Raw genomic sequence first — 27,112 nt, 5'->3', positions numbered from 1 at the left:
TGGGGTAGTTGAACGAAAGAACCATCAGCTCCTTGAAACTGCTCGGTCTATTCTTCATCATATGAATGTTCCTAAACGGCTTTGGAGTGATGCTGTACTCACTGCATGTTTCTTCATTAATCGGATACCCTCCTTCATTCTTCATGGTCGGTCCCCCTTCTCTATCTTGTTCCCTACTTTATCTCCATTTCCATTAACTCCTCGTGTCTTTGGCTGTGTGTGCTTTGTCCACAATTTGAGTCTTGGAATAGACAAGCTAGATGCACACTCCATTAAATGTTTCTTTCTTGGCTACTCTCAGACTCAAAAAGGGTACAAGTGTTATAATCCCATTACTCGAAAGTGCTATGTCTGTCTTGATGTCACCTTTTTTGAGTTTGTCCCCTTCTTCTCAGGACCTGAAGCACCTTCGTTTCCACCGTTACTTCCTCTTCCTCTTCCTGTCAGTGATCCAGTTCCGGATGTTCCTGTTGGAGTAGACTCATCACATCATCCAGTGTAGATCACTACTGAACGACCACCGATCCGGCAAGTGTATACATGTCGAATGACACCAGCCCCTCCTCCAGCTTCTACCTTATTTGCGGATCCTGTCATGGCTCCTGTTGCTAAACCCTCAGAACTTGACCTACCCATTGCCTTACGGAAAGGTAAACACAGTTCTACTCTCCATCCCATTTCTAATTTTGTTTCATTATCTCGCCTTTCTGCCTCACATCGTTAGTTTGTTTCACTTTTGTCATCTATTTCCATACCTAACAATGTCCAAGAAGCTCTTAGTCCACCTAGGTGGCGGCAGGCAATGGAGGAGGACTCTCTGCTCTTCAACATACTCAAACATGGGAGCTCACTACTTTCCCACCTGGTAAGCATGTTATGGGCTGTAAATGGGTGTATACTGTTAAATACTTGCTAGATGGTAGTGTGGAGCGTCTGAAGGCTAGACTCGTTGCTAAAGGTTATTCACAGTTGTATGGAGTGGACTACATGGAGACATTCTCTCCGGTGGCTAAGATTGGCTCTGTTCGTATGCTAATCTCCCTAGCAGTTATGTATGATTGGCCTCTGTTTCAGCTTGACATAAAAAATGCTTTCCTTCATGGTGACCTTGTGGAGGAGGTATATATGAAGCAACCACCTGGGTTTGTTGCTCAGGGGGAGGATGGTAAGGTGTGCAGACTGAAGAAGGCAATTTATGGGTTGAAACAATTGTTGCGTGCTTGGTTCGGGAAGTTTAGTGAAGTGGTGAAGAGTTTTGGAATGAAGCAATGCCAGGTTGATCACTCAGTGTTCAACTATGACTCAGAGGCTGGAAAGATTTTATTAGTGGTCTATGTGGATGATATTGTTATTACTGGCAGTGACAAATTTGGGATTAACAAATTAAAGGTATTTCTGCAAAATCATTTTCAACCTTGGGACATTGAAGTATTTCTTGGGCATAGAAGTTGCTAGGTCAAAACAAGGTGTAAATATGTGCCAAAGAAAATATGTTCTTGATCTTCTGGAAGAAACAGGACTGTTAGGTGCAAAACCGGCTGAGAACCCTATGGAACCAAATGTTAAGTTGAGCAGTGATACAGGGGAAGTATTTGAAGATCCTGGAAGGTATAGACGACTAGTTGGGAAGCTGAACTATCTGACTATCACGAGACCCGACATCTCCTTTGCAGTCAGTGTGGTGAGATATCTGAAAGGAGCTCCAGGCCGTGGACTATTGTATAAACCAAGAGGAAAACTTGAAGTAGTTGGGTACACAAATGCAGACTGGGCAGGCTCAGTGAATGACAAAAGATCGACTACAGGCTATTGCACATTTCTTGGAGGAAATCTTGTGACGTGAAAGAGTAAAAAGCAGATGGTTGTGGCTAGAAGCAGTGCTGAAGCCGAGTATAGGGCCATGGCACACACTACCTATGAATTAGTGTGGTTGAGGAATCTCCTACAAGAAATTGGGTTTCACATGGATAAACCTACGAAATTGTACTATGGCAATCAAGTTGCACTCCATATCTCATCCAACCCTGTTTTTCATGAGAGAACGAAGCACATAGAGGTTGATTGCCACTTTGTGAGGGAGAAGGTTCTTGCTGGAGAGATAAGCACAGAACATGTGGGCTCGAATGATCAGTGGGCAGATTTGTTTACAAAAGCTCTATGCTCAGGGAAAGTGAACTATCTATGTAACAAGCTAGGATTATATGACATATATTCTCCAGCTTGAGGGGGACTGTTAAAGTGAGCCGAATAAGGGTAGTTTAGTCATCTTATCTTTGTTAAGTTCTATGCTTATGTGGCAGTTTTATTAGAGACACTTTGCCCCACACTTAAGTAAGGGCAATTTAGTCTTTGTAGAAATTATTAGAGACTAATTACTATTAAGGGGTCGACTGATAGGGTTTACCCATCAGATTCGACAGTCCCTTCTTTTCCTTCTTTTTCTTCACTTCTTCTTCCTCTTCTTCGTCTTCATCTTGCTGGTTCAGGTTATTGTAGCTGAAGTCGAAACATACACAACCAAAAACTCTGGAGTAAGGGGAAATGAAAATAAAGTAGGAAACAAGGATGAGAAAGGTGATTAACTTCCAAGGATAGACATGGGCATCAAATTGATGAGAAAACATGATGTAAGGACAACATCACTCTAAAAATGCTTGGGAGCATTCATATCATGTATAATGGACTGAGCAGTTTCAAGTAAATGTCGGTTCTTCCATTCAGCCACACCATTCTGTTGCGAGGGTAAGTACAAGAAATTTGATGAATTACAGTGTATTGTTCTAAATATTGTTGAAATGTTGTTGGACAATATTCTTTAGCATTATTCAAATGGAGAATCTTAATATGAACACCGAATTGGGTACGAATTTCGGCATGAAAGTTTTGAAAAATAGAGAGCAATTCACTTTTGTCTTTCATAAGATAAAGTCATGTCATCCTTGAATAATCCTTAATAAAAAATTACAAAATACTTGTAGCCATTGTACGACACAATTTTATTTGGACCCTAAACATCTGAATGAACTATCGAAAAAGGACTCAAAACATGAATATCAACCCTAGGACTAAAGGACTTTATGATGTTTTCAAAGTTGACACAATTCACAATCCAAAGAAGAAAGATGACTTAACGATGGAACAAGTAACTTTAGAGCCTTGAGAGATGGATGACAAAATATGCAGTGCCATTGGAGAGAAGTGAGAGAAGATTGAAGTGCTACTTTTGGACCACCACCATCAAGATAATACAACCCACCAACTTCATGCCCTCCACCAATCTTCATCCCCCTCTTGAGATCCTTAAACATACAAGAAAAGGGGTAAAAGGTGATATAACAATTAAGAGATTTAGTCAATCTACTAGCACAACCAACACCACAAATAGGAGAGATAGAAGGAATGAAGGATTTGCTAGGGTAACTGTTTAGGATGTGGAAGACTGGAAGAGAGAAGAAAACACACCTGGAGTCCTAGTCATATGATCAGAGGCTCCAAAATCAATAATCCAATGTAAAGGTTTGGATGCCAAGCAAGCCATAGCTGAGTGAGCAAGGGTAGTTGTGTTCTACTGAGAAGAAGTCTAAAGAAATTTCTCATATTCATTACATGAGACACTCACAATTTCCTTACCAGAAGCACCTGTAGATGTGGAAGGTGTTTAATCAGCTTGTTGGTTCTCACTAACTGCACCACCACCACCACTAGTTACAACATGATTGGCCCAAGTATTGGGTGTGCCATGCAAGTCATAACAGAAGTTGATAGTATTCCCTCTAACCTACAATATGTGCATCTCCTATGACCACCTTTGTTCCTTAGAAGTCCACAGCCACCTCCACCACCTTTATTCCCATGACCTCCCCCTCTCACCACCACAAAAATAGACCTGTCAAAAAGGGTAGAATGCTATGAAGGTTCAACAGAGATCCTCCAGAGTCGGGCAAACACCTCCTCAAGAGAGGGAAGAGCAGATTCGCCTAGTATTTGTGCCCTAACAGCTTCATATTCAGATTTCAATCCCACTAAAAACCTTGTCACATCAAGTTGTTCCCTTTGTTGTTGCTGAATGTTAACATCTAAAGTCAAGGGGTGATACACGTTAATCTCATTATGAAGGTTTCTCATACTAGCACAATACTCCTCTAGGCTCTAATTTCCCTACTTCAGATTAAAGTACTCCTAAAAAAGTTGGTATGCTCTGGTGGTGTTATCTTGGCCAGAATAAAGTTTCTTAGCATGGTCCCAAATCTCCCTGTCTATATCCAAGAACATAAATTCACACTAATTTTAGGTTTCATGCTATTCCACAACCAAGTCATAATCTGTGCACCCCCCTGTTTCCACTCACTATACCCCTGAGATTCAGATGAGAGTTTCTCCTCCTCCACATGTTTTACCTTCTTGGCTCTCAGGAACACTTCCACCAGCTTAGCCCATGACACATAATTCTCATCATTTAATTTGATGGAGGTCATCTGTACATTTAAGTAATTAAGGGAAATCATAACACCAGTTTTATTATCACTAACCTCTTTGATTGTTTCCATTGAAAAAAATCAATCACCAAGATCACCCTTCACTATTCAGCAATCACTACGCCACACTTAATTAACTGTTTCTGAGACACTCGCTGTCATAGGGTTCAACACCAAAACCCTATTGTTGTCACACACATTTAGACATAAATAGGAAGGAAAACAGTCCCTACACATACCTACCAATCAGCACTGCCACACAATTGAAATCCAGTCCGAAAAGGGGAGAAAACACCATGATATCTGCCGACTATAAAATTCTGTTCACACCTGTCCATGGACCAGCCCTCTTCGAATCATCGAGTAGAGGGTTTCTAGCAAACCACTGAAACAAACGCCACCTCAACAGCTGGAGGCATAATTACCTCCTAGAAGGAAAAATGATCATTCCTTTTTGGCCTCTTATCTATCCTCCAATTGGTTGATGAGATATTTCAAAATCTCATATCTGATATGGCAATGCAAGGAAAAAATAGGAAGAAAGAAAACTTATTTCTAGACTAATTTCCACTGCTCTGATACCATGTTAATGGTTTGATCAACACTGGTTCAGTCCTAGGTCTGAAATAAGAAGAGAGAAGAAGAAGAAGAGAAAGAAAGGGTTTGGCCAGAGAGGAAAAGATCACACTCTCTCAGCCGACCCACCTTTTATTTATAGTTTGTGCATTAGAATACAAAAAACAATTATGTCCCTCATTAAGTATGGGACACACAACTTAAACACTGACAAAATAGACAACTCACCTTTAATTAAATGACAAAAGACTAAACTACCCTTAAGCTGCTGATTCTAACAGTTAGTAAACTCCATGCAGCCACATATTAGTCACCACTACCTGTGGATGGAAATTGCAAAGGAAGTGTAGAACAATGTCATGGAGATTGTTTTTCCCTTCATCTTTGGTCCATCTTCATGCATACTCTGATGCTAATTGGGAGGGTGTTCAAATACACATAGATCTGATGCATTTCCCTCAGTGATCCCTTATCAAATGGAAATATAGGAAGCAAAGTTCTGTATCCAAATCCTCTATTAAAGCTGAATAGCAGGCTATGTTTCTGCTTGTGGTGAAATAGTTTGGTTGAGGGGTCTTCCACAAAAACTTCATTTTCACCTCATTGTTCCTACACCCTTATATGCTAATAATATGAGTGTTATTCGCATTGCTTCCAACCCAGTCTTTCATGAGCGCACAAAACACATTGAGGTTGACTGCCATTCCATTCGTGATCAGTTCTGGTGGGGACAATCACTCTTCCTCATATCTCCTCTGAGATGCAACTTGTTGATCTCTTCACTAAAGCCATGACCCATGCATGCCATGACTTCCTTGTGGGAAAACTTGATGTTGTCCCTACATCAGTTTGAGGGAGAGTATAGATAGGGTTATATGTTATGTATTTCCTTTGTTTTATTTTATTTTTTGTATGGTGGGTCTTATTGTATTTCAATAGATTGTTTGTAGGCTATTTTGTACTTTGCCCACTAATAAAGGGCATTTATGTAATTGTATATATTTTTGCCCCATCTAATAAAATTTGCACTTTGATTGGTTTGATACACCTTCCAAAACTGTTGTTCTTCTTCATTGCTGAATACTTGAACCCTTAAACATTGACACTCTAAAGAGTGCTATCACTAGAAGAATACAAGTGAATAAATTGCTACTTGTACCAACTTAGATTTGATCAAGTAGATATTTGAGGAGAAAAGAAGAAGACAGGAGAACAAAGAAGAGATACATACAAAAGAATAGGGATATTAACCCATTCACGATCTTTTATTTATATGATGTACAGTGTAAAGGCCAAAATAACTCTGGATACATTGCATATTCAATAACTCTGAAAAACCAGGCTTCTATGATCTAATTTATAATATTTCTTGGTCACCCTAGTTTGTACTTAATCACAGGGATCAAGGATATTTATAGTGGTGGAAGATGTAAAGTCTTTGGAGGAGGTAGAATTGGTTCTTTTACAGCATAAAGGCATGGCAGCTTGCTTCCTGGGTTATAAAGATTAAGTTTGGGAAAGGAAGCTATGGGGAAGGAGGAATGCTTTGGGATGACAATGGATAAGTAGTTTTCTTGGAAGGGGGACAAATGAAATTCTTCTTAATCAGCTTGAGGTGTAAATCCCATATGTAGAAGAAAATCTAGCACATGGAAATGTCAAAGCAGATTGTTCCTTCTATGGTATTATACTATTATAAGTTGAGATAGCCTTGCATCCTAAATGGTGGAAGAAATTTTGTAGGGAGTCTTGGACGAAGCCTTCTTAAATTTTGTATCATGTGCTTTGCTCCATCAATTTTGACGTCAATCTGACTTTCTGCATCAAAATATTTAGAGTTTTTGAAATATGTAATGAATTTGGATGGGTCTCCAAAATGAAGAAAAATTAAGTTTTGGGTGATATTCCTTGTGCAATGGCTGCACCAAAAAAAAAAGAAAATTTATAATTAATAATTTTTTGCCCAAATTGCGAATTGATTTTCAATTAATACACTAATTTATTATATTGCACTTTACATATTAGGTTTTGGAGGCCATGAAGCATTCAACATCAACTAGACCAGCCATTTTTGCATTGTCAAACCCTACGAAAAATGGTATGTGAACTCTGGTTCCTACATTTGTGTTAAACTCATCAATCATTCCATATTCTATATTATAAATCATCATCATTATCCAAGCCTTATCCCAACTGTATGGGATCAGCTACATGAATCCTGTTTCGCCACTCCATTCTGTTTAAATCCATATCCTTCTAAATCTTTGGCAGCTGAATGCACCCCTGAAGAAGCATTTTCCATTGTGGGTCACCACATCATATTTGCTAGCGGAAGCCCATTCAAAAACGTTGATCTTGGTATGTGATTTAGTCATTATAATTTGCACATCATTCCTTGTTCATTTGTTTCTTTGTAGGTTGTTTGATGATTCACCATAGAATGTGGCAAAGAGAAGAAAAGCATAAGATGTGTGACTCAATTTAATACTTTATATGGAGAAATTTGGTATTTAATATGGATAGAATTGGGATTAGTATTAGCATTGCTATATGAAAAGTTTCTGTAAAGAAAGGAGACCTAATATAACAGGCACTGACCTAGAATTGATAGGATAGGAGATCATTTAACCTTTATATGAGACAGCTAATAATGATTTTGAAGTTAGACTGTATTTTGCATGCAAGTTAACTTTGTATTAATAATCAAAAGAATTGTTATTATAAATGCACAAACTGAAGAATGAGAAAGAAACTGTGAAACTTTAGAGAAAATGGCTATCATGATCAGGAAACCTCGTGCTGAACAGAACAGCTACCAGAGGTCTTCTAACCATCTGAATAACAGTCGATTTAGATGCCCTAAATCTTCTTTCAATCCTCTATTGACAGACTTAATCAAAGGCAGGTTCGTAGGACTTGCCCTGATACCATGTCAACCTAGTACGAGCAAGCAGAAAACAGTTCTAGGGGTGTCGAGTAAAATCAAAATCAGTCAACCCCACCCCAAGAGGCCTCTTGTATATTAAACATAACATATTATGTATATTTACAAAAGTTCCCTTATGGGGCTGAAAGAAAATAAAGGAAAAAATAAAACTACAAAGCTGATATATAGTGTATAACAAGGGCTATCCTAATATGATGTATCAAGTTTGTTCACAGGCACAAGAAGGTGGAGAAACAATCACCAGACCACTCAACCTTATAAAACAGCCCAAAAAAAAATATTCACCACTGTCAACACACTACGCAAGTACTGGAACACTTCTGGAACTGGTTTGGGAGCCAAAAAATAACAAATCACATATCAAGAAAGGTCTGTATAGCCTTTATGAACATCAAACACCCCTCCTCTAGGGTACGTGATCATAGTTGTGAAGGTGATGCCTAGGTGACTAAGTGCTTTTCAAAGTGCACCTTGCCCAAACACCAAGAAAAAATGTATTAGGCGCATGCTTAGTGGACTGAATGACATATATAATATATAATATTTATTAAATAAAAATAAATACAAAATATATAATATTTTATTGGTTGGTTTTAGTTTTTATAATAGGACATGTTGCATGTTATCATGTTTTTGTTGTGAGGAAAGTAAAAACAAAATAATCTCAAGGGTTTCACTTTGACAAAAAAAATCGAACTGAGGAAGATAAACAACAGCCCTCTATCGTTCTGATACAGTCCTCTAAGTCAAGGTGAGTTAATCAGTTTCCTCCTTCGTTTTGTTCTCTTTTTCCACTGGTTTGAAACAGTGGTTATGCCCCATTTTTCTTCTCTTCCTTTTTGTTGGACTAAAACCATTCTTCTTTCCTGGTTTGAATCATATTATTGGACTAAAACCGGGGCTCCTCCCCCTTCTTTTGTTCTTAAATTTCTTGCATTTGTAGAGAACACTGATGTGGGCCCCACTGCAGTGGTCCCCACTGTGTTCGTAGGACAGCATGTGTAGTTATTTGTTTCAGTTATAGTAGTGTTAGTTTGTTAATTCAGTTGTTATTTATTTCAGCTTTTATTTACTTTATTTATTAAGTAAAGACTGATTATAGTCTTGATCTTCTACTGTTTTCAGCTTTTTTTTCGTCATTGGTGTCTGAAATAGGGGCTCCACCCCTTCTTTTATTCTCCATATTCTTCTTTTATTTTAGTATTTTTTTCACCAACTTTTTTGGGTCTAGAACAGGGCGCCCCCTTCTTTTGTTTTCAACTTCTTGCATTTTTCAGCTTTTTTTTGTTCTTATCATTGGTGTCTGAAACAGGGATGAAACCCCTTCTTTTCTTCTTCATATTTTTTCTTTTATTTTTATATTATTTCACCAGCTTTTCTGGGTCTAGAACAGGGGCTCCACCCCTTTTCTTCTTTTATTTTAGTAATTGTTCTCATCAAGAAACACAAGCACAAAAGTAAGTGCAGAATACATAAAACCAAAAAACCTAGTTCAGAAGGGGTAGAAATCCATTGGCTTTTTATTTTTAAATTCCAGGGCTAGGCGCCCATCTAGGCACCTAGGCACCTGGGTACCCCATGGTCACCTAGCCTCGCCTTGGTGCCTTGAAAACTATGCACACTTTAACAAAAAAATAGGGAACTTTGGAGAAAAACAGTAGAAGATGGGAAGAAGAAGATGTTGAAAATGCTGTATTGTTTATATCTAGTGCCGCAAGATACTGCTATAATTTCTCCTTTTTTATTCTTGGATGCCTTAGTATATAATCTAATATTGGCACCCCCAGAACAACTTTTTGCCTCTCATTCTTTTCTCTCCTTTTGTTTCTCTCTTCTCTTCTCTTCCTTCTTCTCTTTTGTTAGCGTAGGGGTATTTCTGTCTTTATACCTTGATTAATGTTGCTGATCTGTAATGTTGTGTTGGAACAAGTGCTCTTAACTTAAGTAAGGGCACATAGGTCTTTTCAGTTATGTTTTAATAATAATATAAATACTTATTGGCCGACTAGGAGAAGTCAAGTTGACTCTTTCAGTTCGAACCAGAATACTCTCTTCTCTCTTTCTCTCTCTCTCTCTCTCTCTCTCTCTCTCTCTATCACCTTTTCTTCTTCTACATAACTGAACTTAGTCAGGCCGAACTCTAAGGCAGACCTGAATTCTATCATGGTATCAAAGCTTCTTGAATCTGCCTAGATTTCTGCTTGCCTAGGGTTCATTCTCTACGCACCCTATCTAGGGTTTTCCTTTTTTTTCTGTGTTCGATTGGAGATAAGGGAAAGGGCTGAAAAGGAGTGATCGCCCTCTTCCCTTGGAGGTCTCTATGCCTCCAGTCAGGTCGTATGTGGTCGGTTGCAGTGATTTCTGAGATCGCCCTCTCCTAGTAGAGGAAGAATAGAGGGCCGAACTGTGTGGGCAGTGGCTGTTGTGTGTGGCTGTTGTGTGTGCAGCGGCTGTTGTGTGTGGACTGCTTTCCTGCTCGTATGGGTGTTACTTCAGCGATAAGGTAAGAGTTTTCAGTGCATGATATCTGTTATGGATTAAATAGAAGGTGTGTTTCAGACCATATGCTAGGGTTTCGGCCAGTAAGAGCTAAGGTTTATGCTAGTTTCTTTGTGCATTTTGAAGGAAGAGATATGATCATATAGTGGCGAGATTTCAGGTAGTTGTAGGAGTAGGGTTTGTGGTGTGAGCACACTTTTCAGCAACAACAAGTGCTGAAATCAGTGTGACAGGTGTGATCTAGGGTTTGTGGTGTAAAGAGCACACATTCCAGCAACAATTAGTGCTGCAATCAGTGTGACAGGTGTGACCTAGTGGTGTGTAGTGTGCAGATCTCAGTGATAATAGAATTCAGCAAGTGTGCAGAATCGGTGATAACATAATGGGAGACAATAATGATTATAAACCTAGTGTGATGGTGCCTACAGACTACCTAAATGTTCAGATGACCTCCATTAAATTAAATGGAGAGAATTATGTGCCTTGGGCTAAATCCGTTGAAGTCTTTCTGAAGGCAAAGAAGAAGGTAAAACACATCAGAGAGGAGAAACTCTCCTCTGACTCTCACGAGTATGAAGACTGGGAGCAAGAGGATGCTCAGATCATCACATGGTTGTGGAACAGTATGGAACCCAGGATTAGTGTGAACTTCATGTTCCTTGATACTGCCAAAGATGTGTGGGACCATGTGAAGAAATTGTATTCGGGGCAGGACAATACAACCAGAGTTTATCAGCTTTATCAAGAGTACTTTAATCTGCAATAGGGCAATCAGAGTCTTGAGGAGTACTATGCCAACATGAGGAACATACGTAATGAGTTGAATGTCTCATCCTCTCACTTCTGATGTCAAGATTCAGCAACAATAGAGAGAGCAACTTGATGTGACTAGATTTTTTGTGGGACTAAAGTCTGAATATGAACCAGTACGGGCTCAGATATTAGGGGTGTAGAGAACATTGATGTGGGCCCCACAGCTGTGGTCCCACTCTGTTCGTAGGGTAGAATGTATCTAGTCACAGCTGTGGATTTTTTGTTATTCTGTTATTTCTAGTTTCAGTTTTATATTGTTTGTTATTTGTTAGCAGTTATGATGTAAACACCAAGGGCAGATATGTCCTTTCATGTAACTAGCATAACCTATATATATTAACTTAAAGTGGCGGCGGCAGAATATTGACATTCTGTTCTTCTCCTCAAAATCTGTGTTCTACTGCTCTTTCACCACTCTTCCTTCTACTTCACTTTTCTTCTCATTGAACCTGAAATCTCTTAGTGGTCAAGAGTAAATAGCAGTCTTGAAAACCTACATGGTATCAGAGCCAAGTTAGGGTTTTTCATGTGAATCTAATACCAGCCGACCACATGAGAATTCCCTAGGACTGAAAGCTGAAAAGGAGGAGTTCGCAGACTGATTCTTGGAGATCGCCAGAGGTGCTAGCAGCTGTTGGAAACTTGCTAGGGTTGCAGAGTGTTGGTGGTCAGGAAGGATCAGAGAAGACTAGGGTTCAGGTAACCCTAGAAGGCAGCGAACTATTTTTTCCTTGTAAGTTGTTTACTTTTTAAGAGAAGTTCTATCAGAGAAGATAGGTTGGACCTATTTGGAGGGGAAGGCCGAACCATTCTAGTTCTTTCTCTCTTTGATTCACTAGGGTTTTACTGCAAACCCTGGCCGAACTGTGTTTCTCTCTACTCTAGGGTTTGAAAGTGATCTGCGGCAAGCCCTAGTGTTTGACTGAACCCTGTGATCTACCTAGAGCTTCTCTTAAGTTTATTGGTAGGTCCGATCAGATTCTAGGGTTTCTTATTAACCCTACTGCAAGCTCATCTATATAGTTTGGACTGTGCGACTGAATTGCTTCCTTTCAGGACTGATTAAAACCCTAACTTTCCCTAGCATATCAGTTTTTTTAAGGCTGTTCTCAGAGTTCTAAGGGAGTTAGAGATCTACGGACAGCTACTGCTGTGTTGGCTAGTTGGTTTCAGATCAGAATTATTTCGGTTTTGTGCACATACACTGAGAATACAGATCAGGCCTATACTGTTTTGATTGTGATTGGTGATTCAAGTGCTGTTTTGAGACTTGACAGAAATGGAGTCTAAAATTCACGCAGAAGGCAGTCTTGGGAACATCAGTTATGGTGGTATTTCTGAGATGGGTGGTCAGATTATGACCGTAAAGTTTGATGGATCAAACTATTTGGAATGGGCCCAATCATCCATGATGGCTATTGGTGGAAGAGGTAAATTAGGGTACCTCCTGGGAGATATGAAAGAACCTTCCAAGGGAGACCCGACATATACCAAGTGGATGCAAGAAAACTACTTGGTTATGACATGGCTGTGTAATTCTATGCAACCTCATATTAGCCGGAATTATTTGTGGGCAAAGACAGCTAAGGAGATATGGGATGTTATGAAAGAAACTTACTCCCAACCCCATAATGTTGCCGAGCATATGAATTGAAATGTGAAGTGAACACCCTTAAACAAGGAGAGAAACCGGTGTCGGTCTACTTCTCTACCTTGAAGTCTCTGTGGCACGAGATTGATCACTTAGAGACTCTTGAGTGGGAGAGTCCCAAAGATGCTCAGACCCATAGAAAGCACATCGAGACAAACAGAGTGTTTGAGTTCCTGGCTGGACTGAACTCAGAATATGATATTGTGAGGCAGCAGATTTTGACTAGAGACAGTGTGACTCTCTCTCTGGCTTACTCATTTGTACACAGTGAAGAGACCAGAAGGAAGGTTATGATGCAACCCACATCAGCCTTTGTAGCGGCTACACCAAAATCAGGGGGTGATTCAGAGAAGGACAGGAGGAAGGAAGACAAGAAGGATGTAGTATGTGAACATTGTAAGAAACCCAAACATACAAAAGAGACATGTTGGAAACTGCATCCCCACTTGGTTCCTGCGAAGTTAAGAAACAAGAAGGGCACTGCTCATGTAGCCATGAACACTGATTCAGCATCCTCATCTAGCACAAAAGGAACATCTTTGGAAACCTTAGCTGCAATTCGGGCTGCCCTAATACAGCTAGAAAAGGAGGTTGGAATTTCAGCTTAGCCACTGCAGCCTCCATCAGCCCTTGTCACATCTGCCTTCGCCCATTCAAGAACTTGAGCTTCAGCCTATCATGCCTCAGCTCTAGGTACTACTGAACCTTGTTGGGTAATAGACTCAGGTGCATCTGATCACATGACTAGCTTGCCTTCATTGTTTAATACTTACCATTTGTCTTCTAGTAGGGATAAGGTATCTATTGTTGATGGCTCCCTGGTTCCTATTTCTGGGAAGGGTGACATCAAGCTTTCAAATACTATCTCCCTATCATCTGTTTTGCATGTTCCTCAGCTTGATACTAACCTTCTTTCAGTCAGTAGTATTACCAAGCATATCAACTGCTCAGTAACCTTCTTCCCTGACCGATGTGTTTTTTAGGACTTGGAGACGCAGAAGGTGATTGGGATTGGCCGTGAGACGAATGGGATCTATCTGCTCGGGGAGCGGTTCCGTCAGGGAGAGTTAGTAGAGAAGTTGTCTTTTGTTTCTTAGAGTGAGTCTAGTTATGCTTTGGCATAACCGATTAGGTCATTTGTCTTTTCGATCTTTATAGAGTTTGTTTCCTACTTTATTTGAGTCTATTGAGTTGTCTCAGCTACAGTGTGAAAGTTGTGAGTTTGCTAAGCATTGTAGAAGCCTTATTTATTGAGTAATAAAAGGAGTGATAATTCTTTTGATATTGTGCATACTGACGTTTGGGGGCCTTATCGTATCCCTTCCATGGGTGGGTACAGATATTTTTTGTTATTTGTTGATGACCATACCCGTTTTTCTTAGGTTTATCTCAGGCGTTCACGAGATGAGGTACCTTCCCTGACTCAAAATTTTCACCAAATGATCCTAACCCAGTTTGATGCCAAGATCAAAGTTCTCAGATCTGATAACACAAAGGAATACTTTGCTAAATCATTGACATCTTATCTTCTTCATCATGGGGTTATCCACCAGAGCTCTTCCCTCATACACCTCAGCAGAATGGAGTTGTTGAGAGGAAGAATAGGCACATTTTGGAAGTGGCTAGAAGCCTCATGTTTACTTCCAATGTCCCTATTCGCTTCTGGGGGGATGCTATCCTCACGGCAGTATACCTTATTAATCGGGTCCCTTCTAGGGTCCTTGATATACGATCTCCTTTTTCGCTTCTACACCCACGTGAGTACTTGTTTTCTATTCCCCTTAAGACATTTGGTTGCACTTGCTTTGTTCAGCTTCTCGGACCCCATCCCTCCAAGTTCGAACCCAAAGCCTCCAAATGCATCTTCCTTGGTTATGCACAAACTCAAAAGGGTTATTGCTGCTATGATCCTATCTCCGGGAGGAAGTTTGTCTCCATGGATGTCACTTTCTTTGAGGGGACACCCTATTATCCTCGGGTTGCCCCTCAGGGGGAGAGTAGTGAGAGTGGGGGTTTGAGTTCTTGTCTTCAGGGGGAGAGCAGTGAGAGTGGGGCAGTTCCTTTATCTATTCCATTGGGTGATGAGAGCTGCAATGGTGAGGGTGGTCAGAGGGATCAGGAGTTGAGGGAAAGCTGCAATGGTGAGGGTGGTCAGAGGGATCAGGAGTAGAGGGTTTATCACAGGCGGTGCAGGTAGGTTGGTCCTGATCATCAACAGTCCAGACCAGCTCCAATCTCATCTGCAGCTCCAGGTCCAGATACTTCAGTCCCAGAGCCCACAAAGACTTCCCCTACAGATGATCTTGACCTTCCAATTGTAGTCCATAAAGGGAAACGACATTGTACCACATCCACAGCCCATTGTATTTCCCATTTTTTATCCTATGATCACCTATCTCCTACCTACAGGTCCTACCTTAGCTCCATTTCCAATGTCCCTATTTCAAGAACAGTGCAAGAAGCCCTATCCGTCCCTGAATGGAAAGATGCAATGCAAGTTGAGATGGATGCCCTATTGAAAAACAACACCTGGGAGGTAGTTGATTTGCCAAAAGGAAAGAAACCAGTTGGATGCAGATGGGTATTTACGGTGAAGCATAATGCAGATGGATCTATTGAGAGGTATAAAGCTCGGTTAGTTGCAAGAGGGTTTACACAGACTTATGGCATAGATTACTTGGAGACATTTGCACCGGTAGCCAAGATGACTACTATTCGAGTTCTGTTGTCCCTTGCAGCAAGTCACACTTGGCCTTTATAACAAATGGACGTGAAAAATGCCTTTCTGAATGGAGATCTGCAAGAAGAAGTTTACATGCGATTGCCTCCTGGATTCTATGATGCAAAAATAGGTAAGAAGGTCTGCCGGTTCAACAAGGCTTTGTATGGTTTGTAACAGTCACCTAGGGCTTGGTTCAATAGATTCAGACTAGCACTTGTGAAGTTTGGATATGTACAGGCCCAGTCAGATCATACCCTATTCATCAAGAGGGTGGAGTCCTCTTTGACACTACTGACTGTATATGTTGATGATATTGTGGTCACAGGGAATGATAGCCATGAGATTGAGTCTCTTAAACAGCTTCTTCACCAAGAATTTGAGGTGAAGGACCTTGGTGTACTCTGGTATTTTTTGGGAATTGAGGTTGCTAGATCCAAACAGGGGATCTTTATATCTCAGAGGAAATATGTCCTAGACCTGTTGGCAGAAAATGGAAAGTTAGGTGTCAAGCCTGCAGATACACCAATCGAACAGAATCACAGGATTAGTGCCGAGAGTGGGGAGCTTCTTGAAGACAAAGTTATGTTCCAGCAACTGGTAGGAAAAATCCTATATCTCTGCCTCACTCGGCCAGATATTACTTATGCTGTTAGTGTTGTCAGCCAGTACATGCATTCTCCTAGAACCACACATCTTCTTGCGGCAGAAAGAATCTTAGCCTACTTGAAGAGATGCCCAGGTAGGGGTATACTTTTCAAGAACAACAATCACATGAAGGTGGAGGTCTATACTGATGCAGATTGGGCTGGGAGTGTTGATGACAGAAGGTCTACCTCAGGATATTGTGCCCTTGTGGGAGGAAACCTTGTCTCCTGGAGAAGTAAGAAACAAAGTGTTGTCTCCCGGTCAAGTACTGAAGCAGAATACAGGTCCATGGCCAATGGAGTGGTTGAAATCCTATGGCTAAGATCTCTACTTGAGGAGTTGGGTATTGAGTATGAGAAGCCCCTGATGCTGGACTGTGATAATCAAGCCGCCATTAATATAGCACATAATCCAATACAGTATGACAAAACCAAACACATTGAAGTTGACCACCATTTTGTGCAAGAGAGGGTCTCATCTCAAGAAGTATGCCTCCCTTACATCACATCTAGTATGCAACTAGCAGACATCCTCACTAAAGCCGTATCAAGAAAGAAGCTAGAGGCGGATCTATCCAAGTTGGGAATGATGAACATATACTCCCAACTTGAAGGGGAGTGTAGAGAACATTGATGTGGGCCCCACAGCTGTGGTCCCACACTGTCCATAGGGTAGAATGTATCTAGTCACAGCTGTGGTTTTTTTGCTATTCTGTTATTTCTAGTTTCAATTTTATATTGTTTGTTATTTGTTAGCAGTTATGATGTAAACACCAAGGGCAGATATGTCCTTTCATGTAACTAGTATAACCTATATATATTAACTTAAAGTGGCGACGGCAGAATATTGACATTCTGTTATTCTCCTCAAAATCTGTGTTCTACTGCTCTTTCACCACTCTTCCTTCTACTTCTTCACTTTTCTTCTCATCGAACCTGAAATCTCTTAGTGGTCAAGACTGAATAGTAGTCTTGAAAACCTACAAGGGGATCAGCTCTTCCGTCCCTAGAAGAGGTATTTGCTCGACTCCGGAGGATTTCTATCGGATCTACTGAGAACTCTAATATCTCAGATAGATCTGCCTTTGCTGCATCGAGAGGCCGTGGTGTTAGAGGTGGAGCTCGGGGAGCTCAATCTGGCCGTGGTGGTGGTAGTGGTTCTGCATATGGCCGAAGTGGCAATGGTGGGTCTACTCATAATCGTGGGGGTGGTCGTACTGGGAGCAGAGATTCAGGGGGAGCCCGTGGTAGAGGACGTAGCTCAGGCCCGAAGACGTGCACTCATTGTTGTATGGATGGACATACCATCAACTATTGTTATGATCTACATGGTCCTCTTTCAACCTGGGCCAATCATGCCGCGACCGGTGACTCAAGTTCCAGCTTTAGACAGGAGAATCATTCATCTGACCAGATGCCTCCTACAGCCACAGATGGTCCCATGAAGGAGATGGTGTGTTCCCCGTGATGAATATGAGAGGTTTATCCAATCACATATTCCCCGTGATGAATATGTGTGTTTTTTAGGATCTCAAGACGGGGATGAAGATTGGTGGAGGGCATGAAGCAGGTGGACTGTATTATCTTGACGGTGGTGGTGGTAGAACTTCAACAGCTCTCCAGTCATCTCTTTCTCCTCTCTAGTGGCACTGCCAATTTGGTCATCCGTCGCTAAAAGTCTTGAAGTCCTTGGTTCTGTCCTTGAATCAGCTTTCAGTTTTTGATTGTGAGTCGTGTCAGTTTGGGAAACACCATCGTGTTCCCTTTAGTTCTAGGGTTGATAACCGTGTGTTGAGTCCTTTTTCTTTAGTTCATTCAGATGTTTGGGGTCCTTATAAAGTGATGTCATATAATGGATATAGATATTTTGTCATTTTTGTGGATGATTTTTCAAGGATGACATGGCTCTATTTAATGAAAAAAAGAAGTGAATTGTTTACCATTTTTCAAAAATTTTATGCTGAGATTCGTAACCAATTTGGTACCCACATCAAAGTTTTTCATTCTGATAATGGCCGTGAATATTTATCCTCATCATTTCAGGAATACTTGGACCAACACGGCATTATACATCAGACCTCGTGTAGCTACACCCCACAACAAAACGGGGTGGCTGAGAAAAAGAATCGCCATCTCCTTGAAACAGCAAGATCCCTAATGCATCACATGCATGTTCCCAAACCTTTTTGGAGTGATGCAGTGCTTACCTCTTGTTTTCTGATTAATCGGATGCCCACGTTCATCCTTGATGGTCATTCTCCGTTTCAGGTCTTGTTTCCCACTTTGTCTCCGTTCCCTCTTACGCCGGGAGTTTTTGGGTGTGTCTGCTTCGTCCATAATCTGGGTCCTGGGAACGACAAGTTCGATGCTTGTTCTCTCAAGTGCATCTTCCTTGGCTATTCTCGGACCCAGAAAGGGTATAGGTGTTACCATCCTGGTTCTCGACGGTCCTTTGTGTGTGCTGATGTCAGTTTCTTTGAGTCTACTCCGTTCTTTTTGGAGTCTAGTGATGCTTCTTCCACCTCATCACCTCCTCCTCTTCCACTTTCCGTTGTCGATCCTCCTCCCTTTGTTCCAGTCGTGACCATATCCTTGCCTCCGGTGCCACCACCTGTTGAACGCCCACCTATCTGTCATGTGTATACACATCGCCCATGTGCACCAGCTACTACTCCTCCGGCTACATCTCCGTCGACGGATCTAGCACCAGACCCGCACTTAGCATCCGAGATTGATCTACCCATTGCTTTGCGGAAAGGTAAACGTACTTGCACCCTTCATCCCATTTCTAATTATGTTTCTCTTACTCACCTTTCTGCTTCCCATCGCCAGTTTGTTACCTTGTTATCTTCAGTTATTGTTCCTAAAGATGTCTTGCCTCTCCAGGGTGGTGTCGTGCCATGGAAGAAGAACTTCAGCCCTTCATCATAATCATACTTGGGACCTCACTGCTCTTCATCTTGGGAAGCAAGCTGTTGGATGTAAATGGGTTTATACGGTTAAGTATCTGCCTGATGGTAGTGTTGAACGCCTGAAAGCGCGATTAGTTGCAAAAGGGTACTCCCAAACCTATGGTATTGACTACACAGAGACCTTCTCACCGGTTGCTAAGATAGGGTCAGTTCATGTTGTGATCTCTCTTGTAGCCATGTATGAGTGGCCACTATATTAGCTTGATATCAAGAATGCCTTTTTGCATGGTGACTTACTCGAGGAGGTCTACATGGAGCAACCTCCAGGGTTTGTTGCTCAGGGAGAGGATGGTAAGGTGTGCAGACTAAGGAAGGCTATATATGGGATTAAACAGTCTCCTCGAGCATGGTTTGGTAGGTTTAGTGAGGTGGTAAAGAAGTTTGGTATGAAACAGTGCAAAGTTGACCATTCTGTATTTAGTCATGACTCTCCGGGAGGAAAAATACTGTTGGTGGTGTATGTAGATGATATTGTTATTACTGGGAATGATAACATTGGTATTGATAGGCTGAAGACTTATCTGCAAGATCACTTTCAGACAAAGGTAGCGAGATCCAAGTATGGGATTAACCTGTGCCAGAGGAAGTATGTGCTTGATTTGCTGGAAGAAACAGGCCTGTTGGGTGCCAAACCAGCTGAAACACCCATGGACACAAATACCAAGCTAAGCAGTGATATGGGTGAAGTGTTTGAAGACCCTGGCAGATACCGATGACTTGTGGGCAAATTGAACTACCTAACCATTACCAAACCAGACATCTCATTTGCAGTTAGTGTGGTAAGCCAGTTCATGCAAAAACCTCTGATTCCTCATTGGAATGCAGTTCTGAGAATTGTGAAGTATCTAAAAGGGGCTTCGGGTCGCGGTCTGATATACAAGAGTGGGGGAAAACTTGAAATAGAAGGGTATTCTGATGCTGATTGGGCCGGTTCTATGTCTGATAGGTGGTCTACTACAGGCTATTGCACGTTTCTGGGAGGTAACCTGGTGACATGGAAAAGTAAGAAGCAGACGGTTGTGGCAAGAAGCAGTGCAGAAGCAGAATATAGGGCTATGGCGCACACCGCTTGTGAATTAGTGTGGCTAAGGAACCTTCTACAGGAAGTAGGGTACAACATTAACACTCCAATGAAGCTCTATTGTGATAATCAGGCTGCAGTTCATATCTCCTCTAATCCAGTGTTTCATGAAAGAACCAAGCACATTGAGGTTGACTGTCACTTTGTGAGGGAGAAGGTGCTGAATGGAGAGCTAGACACTACACATGTTAATACAAGAAATCAGTGGGCTGACTTATTTACAAAAGGCTTGAGTCGGGGAAGAGTGGACTACATATGTAACAAGCTGGGAGTATATGATATATACTCACCAGCTTGAGGGGGAGTGTTAGTGTAGGGGTATTTCTGTCTTTATACCTTGATTAATGTTGTTGATCTGTAATGTTGTGTTGGAACAAGTGCTCTTAACTTAAGTAAGGGCACATAGGTCTTTTCAGTTATGTTTTAATAATAATATAAATACTTACTGGCCGACTGGGAGAAGTCAAGTTGGCTCTTTCAGTTCGAACCAGAATACTCTCTTCTCTCTTTCTCTCTCTCTCTCTTTATCACCTTTTCTTCTTCTACATAACTGAACTCAGTCAGGCCGAACTCTAAGGCAGGCCTGAATTCTATCATCTTTCTTTTCTATTATTCCTTGCAGCATAATGTGGTATCAGAGCAGGTCTGCCAGCCAAAAAGAACAGATTAGATCAAGTACTACTTCCCTTTCTTGTTGTTTTTTATCTCAAAAAACTTGAGAACACAGATCGGACAGGTTTGAGAGTCCTCTTCAGCCTTTTTTCTTTTTTGTTCTTGGTCGTGTACCAAGAAAACAACCTGTAACAGGTTCGTATGATTAATGTGAAGGGTTTAGAACCTGTTATTTTACCTTTATTTGTGGATCATGTGATCCTTTGGGGTGTATCTGTAGGTCAGGAGATGAGCTGTTTTTTCTCTAACAACAGTTAAGTGGAAGTTTGATGGACGTAGGTCCAGTTTTTTGTTCCAGGTGGTGATTGTTCTACTGTTATCTATGGCTGCATGTGTTTTCCAGAGATCATACTGTGTCTGAACTGAAGAAAATTATCAGAAATTTCTCCCTTTAGCGCTGGACTGTGTGTGTGTGGACTGAGAACAAAATATAAAATTTTTTATGGCATCTGAGGACTTGGCTACTTCTGGTGTATCCTTTATTTACAGTGGGGGATTGATTTGAGCTACCGATGGCTATTATTTGCATAGATGGGCTTAACTATATAGAGTGGTCAAAGGGGATTAAGTTGTATATCACTTTATGGCATCTGAGGACTTGGCTACTTCTGGTGTATCCTTTATTTACAGTGGGGGATTGATTTGAGCTACCGATGGCTATTATTTGCATAGATGGGCTTAACTATTTAGAGTGGTCAAAGGGGATTAAGTTGTATATCACTGCAAGGGGAAAATTAGGGTAATACCAATGGGACGATTAAAGAACCTGGATCTAGAAGTGCAGAACATGAAAAATGGAACCAAGAAAACAACATTGTGATGTTGTGGCCGTTAGTTTCCATGCAGCCTCAAGTGAGGAGGAACTTCATGTGGGCTGAGACAACCTATGAAATCTAGGAGCAAGCCAAGTCTACCTATTCTGAACAGTGATACTATTCTAAAATTTATCAGCTACAGGTAGAATAATTTGCCTGTAAACAGGGGGAGGGAAACCTTTCTGTCTATTACTGTGACTTGACTTCTATCTAGAAAGAACTGGATCATTATCAGAAAATGAATTGGATATGTGATGAGGATGCACAAGCTTACAAGAATCTTGTCTCACAACAATGGGTGTTCACTTTCCTCTTGGGTCTGAATCCTACTTATTAGGGTATAGATCCTAGGAAGTAAGGACCATCCATCTATCCAAGAGGTATTTGCCCTATTGCAATCTGAGGAGAGTAGGAGAAGTTTGATGAATAGCTCTGAGGGTGAATCAATGGCTTTGGTGGCAAAAGGTGGTGTAGGTACAGGTGGTGGAAGTTCTTTTAAGAAGGGGGAGTTTTAGAAGAAAGTAGGTGACAAAGATAAGTTATGGTGCACTCACTGTCAGAATTCTAGGCATACCAATGACACTTGTTGGGATCTTCATGGGAAGCCGAAATGGGCTTAAGAGTTGAGTAAGAAATCTGGTTCAGATCAGAGTAGGAAAACAGGACAGCAATGTCCAAAAAAATCTGGTGCAGAAAATATGTCTTCTCAGGAGACTTAGTTACCTACTATTACTGTGAGTCATGCGTGCTTCTGGTTCTGACCATTTGGAGTTATACGATAGCGCAATTCGTTAGATGGATAATTCTACCCCTACCCCCTCTACTTCCTTTGCATCTACATCAGGTAATCCTACCATAGCTTTCCATGTGACTTCTGATTTTTCTGACTCTCCTTGGATAATTGATTTAGGGGCCTCTAATCATATGACTAGTAAGTCAAATTGCTTTCAATCCTATCATCTCCTCTCTGGCAAGGACAAGGTGAAACTAGCTGATGTGTGTTTTTCCACCATAGCCGGTCAAGGAACCATCTCCCTCCCTTCCGGATTTCATCTTTCTAATGTTTTTCATGTTCCAAAAATGCCTATAAACCTATATTTTATTAGTAGTATTACAAATTCATTGAACTGTTCAATAACATTCTTCCCTTCTTGTGTTATATAGGATTTGGCCTTGGGGATGACAATTGGTAGGAGTTGTATGATAGATGGGCTCTACATGCTGTAGAATAAACCTGGTCTTACAGTCACAGAGTCTAAGAGTTAGGTCAATTTGTGTCACAGTCACCTTGGTCATTTATTTTTGAGTCATTAAAAGTTTTGTTTCCCGAAATACTTAAGTCAATGTTAATGTTTGAATTTATCTGTCAAACTTGTCAGTTGAGCAAACAATGTAGTTTCCTTTGTGAAATAATAGATCTCAGTTAACTTTCCATGTTGTTTATTCTAATGTTTAGGGCCCTGCTACTTTGCCTTCTAAGACTAGTTATAAGTACTTTATTACACTCATTGATGACTACTCTAGGTATACATGGTACCCAATATGGTCAAGGGATGAGGTATCTAAAATTGTAAAAGAATTCCAACAAATGGTTTTTACCCAGTTCCAAGACAAGATCCAAATCTGATAATGTTAGAGACTATTACCATAGTGACCTCATGGAATTTTTTGCTTTACGTAGATCCCTTCACCATAGCTCTTGTGCTTGAACACCTCAACAAAATGGTGTTGCGAAAAGAAAAAACTACAATCTTCTTGAAGTTGCCTGTGGGTTATTTATATATATGAATGTCCTAAAACATTTTTGGCTAGATGTTCTTTTGTGTTGCATATCTTATCAATCGTTTGCCTTCTTGGTGGTTGGAATACAAGGCCCTACATCAGCTCCTGCTTCCCAAGGCTCCTTTGTTCTCTATTCCTCTTTGTATGTTTGGATGTCATTGTTTCATCCAAGACTTATCAACTACTCATGGTAAACTTGACCCTCGTACTACTAGTGTTTTCTTAGGGTATCCCTCTTCTCAAAAGGGTTACCAGTTCTTTGATCTCATCTTTAGGAAAAACTATGTTTTTATGGATGTGTCCTTTCTTAAGAGTAACCCTTCTTTGTTTCTCCTTAGGGGAGTTTAGTAAAGTTGAAGAGAAACATGCTCAAGTTCACCTCCCTTCTATTCCTGATCCTCCTTTGTTTTGCATTTTCTTTCATCAACACAAGGTTTGTCCGAGTTCAAGAGATGTGGAGCATCTAGATGCTATACCACCAGTGCCATTGGATTCCTAGGGGACAAATTCTATCTAGCCATGTACTCTTATTCCCATTGATATGCTTGACCCCATTAGCATTGATACTTCTGTTGTTGATGACCTAAACCTTCCTATTACTTAAAGGAAAGGTGTAAGGTCTTGCACTATTAAACATCCTATTTTCCATTTTGTCTCTTATGAGAACATTTAACCTTCTTTTTGTACTTTTCCTTTCCTCCATTGACAGTGTTCCTATTCTAAAAAATGTGGCAAATCCCTCTTAGTGTACTTGAATGGATAGATGCAATGAAAGAATAAGTGCCTTACACAAAAATGGCACATGGGAATTGATTATCCTTCCTTGAGGAAAAGAATCAATAGGATGTAAGTGGGTTATCACAATGAATCATAGAGCTTATGGTACAATAGAAAGATATAAAGCTCAATTAGTAGCAAAAGGATTTATTTATGTGGAGTGCATTATGTAGAAACATTTTCTCCAACAATGAAGATGAACTCTATCAAAGTCTTTTTCTCCCTTGCTGCTAACCTTGATTGGTAGCTTCACCAGCTAGATATTAAAAATTCCTTTCTTAATGGTGATCTTGAAGAAGAGGTATACATGGTACAACCTCATGGTTTTCATGCTCAAGGTAGTGAACAGAAAATGTGCAAGTTGAATAAGACCTTATGATGTAGGACCAGCTCAATTCTAGTCCTTAGAGAATGTTGAATGGTCTTCTTGATCGGAGTTTTATGGTTGTTGATGGCTGTAATGGCTTCTTGAAGGAATAAGAGAGAAAATAGGGAGAGAAAGAAGACAGAAAATACCTGGAATCAATCACAGGGTGCCTAAAATCACTCTAGGGCATGGGAATAACTCACCATAACTAGCATAAGCTGAAGAAAGCTCAATATATTTCATTGCCTTTGTGTAAAACGTCCAAACATATTTATAGACTCTTAACTCATAATAATCCTAGGAATCAAACTGCTAGACTCATAATAGTATTAGGAGTCAAACTGTTAGACTCAATAATCCTAGTAGGACTCAACTAAGTTGTCATATCCTATTTCAGTTCAAAGAAGACTCAATAACTCTAATCCTACTTATGCAATGACTCTGAAATTTTAAAAATAAACTATAACTAGACAATCAAACCCTATTGTTGGAACCTACAAAAAAATTATAAAATGGCAAAAATACCCTTAGTGTTCAATTCAGTCCAAATCCCAGTAACTATCACTATGCCATATTACGACCTGTTGTAAGGCCTTCTTCTTTCTAGAATAAGTCTTCAAGGGTGCTGATCAATTCCTATCAACTCTCCCCGGCTTGAAGGAACTCGACCCCTGAGTTAAAAGCATGGTAACCTTCATAAAGATCTGGGTTGAGATGATGAAAGTCTTCAGCAGTGATCCAAGAACTCTCAGACATAGGTTTGCCTTTCCACTTGACAAGGAATTTCTGATACCCTCCTGTAACAGCAGATATTATTTTCTCATCTAAAGCATCCTCTAGAATGTCATTTGGAGCTGCAATAGTTGGAAATTTAGGTATAAGAGTCTTAAAAGAATCCACATGTCCATGGTAAGGAGTCAAATCTTCAACATTGAAGATAGGACTAATTCCCATGTCATCTGGCAACTCTAGAACATAGGCATTAGAACTTATCTTCTTGATGATTTTGTAAGGACCGACACTCTTTGAGTGAAGGTTCTTGTACACACCTTTAGGAAGACGTTCTGGTCGTATATGTACCATAACCATGTCTCAACTAAGTCAATTGGCCGCTTAGGCTGAATACCAGTCACCACTTCAAATGGACTTCTTCCTGTGGATCTATTTACTAAGCTGTTATAAGCAAACTCAGCTATTGGAAGCACTATATCCCATCTAGAAGTATGATCACCAACTAGACACTGTAAAAGATCTCCAAGCTTCTACTTACTACCTCAGTCTGACCATCTATTTGGGGGTGAAATGATGTAGATAATTTCAGCTGAGTATTGAGTAGTTTCCAAAGTGTCTTCCAAGAATAACTCATAAACTTGGTGTCCTGATCTGATACAATAGTAGAAGGTACTCCATGAAGTCGAACCACTTCTTTGAAAAATATAGTAGGAATATGTGAAGCATCATGTGTTTTGTTGCAAAGTAAGAAATGAGCCATCTTGGAGAAATGATCCACCACAACATAGATTGTATCGTGACCCCTAGCAGTCTTTGGGAATCCAAGGACAAAATCCATGGATGGATTTTGCCATGGTTCATGAGCAATAGGTACGGGTGTATATAGCCCAGTGTTTTGCTTTTGTCCTTTGGCAAGTTTGCATGTCCAACATTGCTTTATTATATGAGCAACATCATTCTTCAAACCAGGCCAATAAAACCTATCTTCCACCATAGCAGTGGTCTTATCTCTACCAAAATGACCTACTACACCTCCAACATGTAACTCCCAAATAACAAAATCCCGTAAAGAGGTATTTGGTGGACATAAGCAGGTATCAAACATGGTTTCAAATGTCGCCAAATGCCGCTAATGTCGCCCAACATATGTTGATGTCGAGGCTCACCGACATGAAAATGGATGGTAATATAAAAATTACATTATGTCGGTCGACATTTCCTATATTTCGGAAATGTCGACCAAATCGGTCCAAATAACCAAAAAAAATACAGTTTTTCCTATTATGTCGACAGGATGTTGACTAATGTATATTAAAAATATAATATATTAGTATATTATATTAATATAATACAGTATATTAATATAGATTATTCCATTAATAATTTCTATTTAATATTTCAAATAAAATATTTATAAAAAGAATTAACAAAATATAAAAACAAAAGAATAAATTAATTACTTTATAATATAAAACATAAAATATTTTTCAAGTAATAAAATATTAACTAGTTAGTATTTTTTAAAATATTTATTAAAATCAGAAAATGTTTATTAAATTTTATAATAAACCATATTCTACATTTAAT

At 40.2% G+C, this 27,112-nt stretch overlaps 1 protein-coding gene across 1 annotated transcript in view; it reads left to right on the top strand.

The window, feature by feature from the left end:
- Window positions 1-27,112, top strand: part of LOC104606431 (NAD-dependent malic enzyme, mitochondrial) — a 135,206-nt gene that overhangs the window by 92,243 nt on the left and 15,851 nt on the right. The window contains exons 13-14 of the mRNA XM_010271624.3: window positions 7,077-7,149; window positions 7,323-7,409. Coding sequence (XP_010269926.1) covers window positions 7,077-7,149; window positions 7,323-7,409 — 160 coding nt within the window. The remainder of the gene's footprint in view (window positions 1-7,076; window positions 7,150-7,322; window positions 7,410-27,112) is intronic.

This window comes from Nelumbo nucifera, chromosome 6 (genome assembly GCF_055504915.1).
Source record: "Nelumbo nucifera cultivar China Antique chromosome 6, China Antique-T2T, whole genome shotgun sequence".
Lineage (NCBI taxonomy): Eukaryota > Viridiplantae > Streptophyta > Magnoliopsida > Proteales > Nelumbonaceae > Nelumbo > Nelumbo nucifera.
The sequence above is the reverse complement of the archived record's forward strand: the minus strand, read 5'-3'. Positions and strand labels throughout refer to the sequence as shown.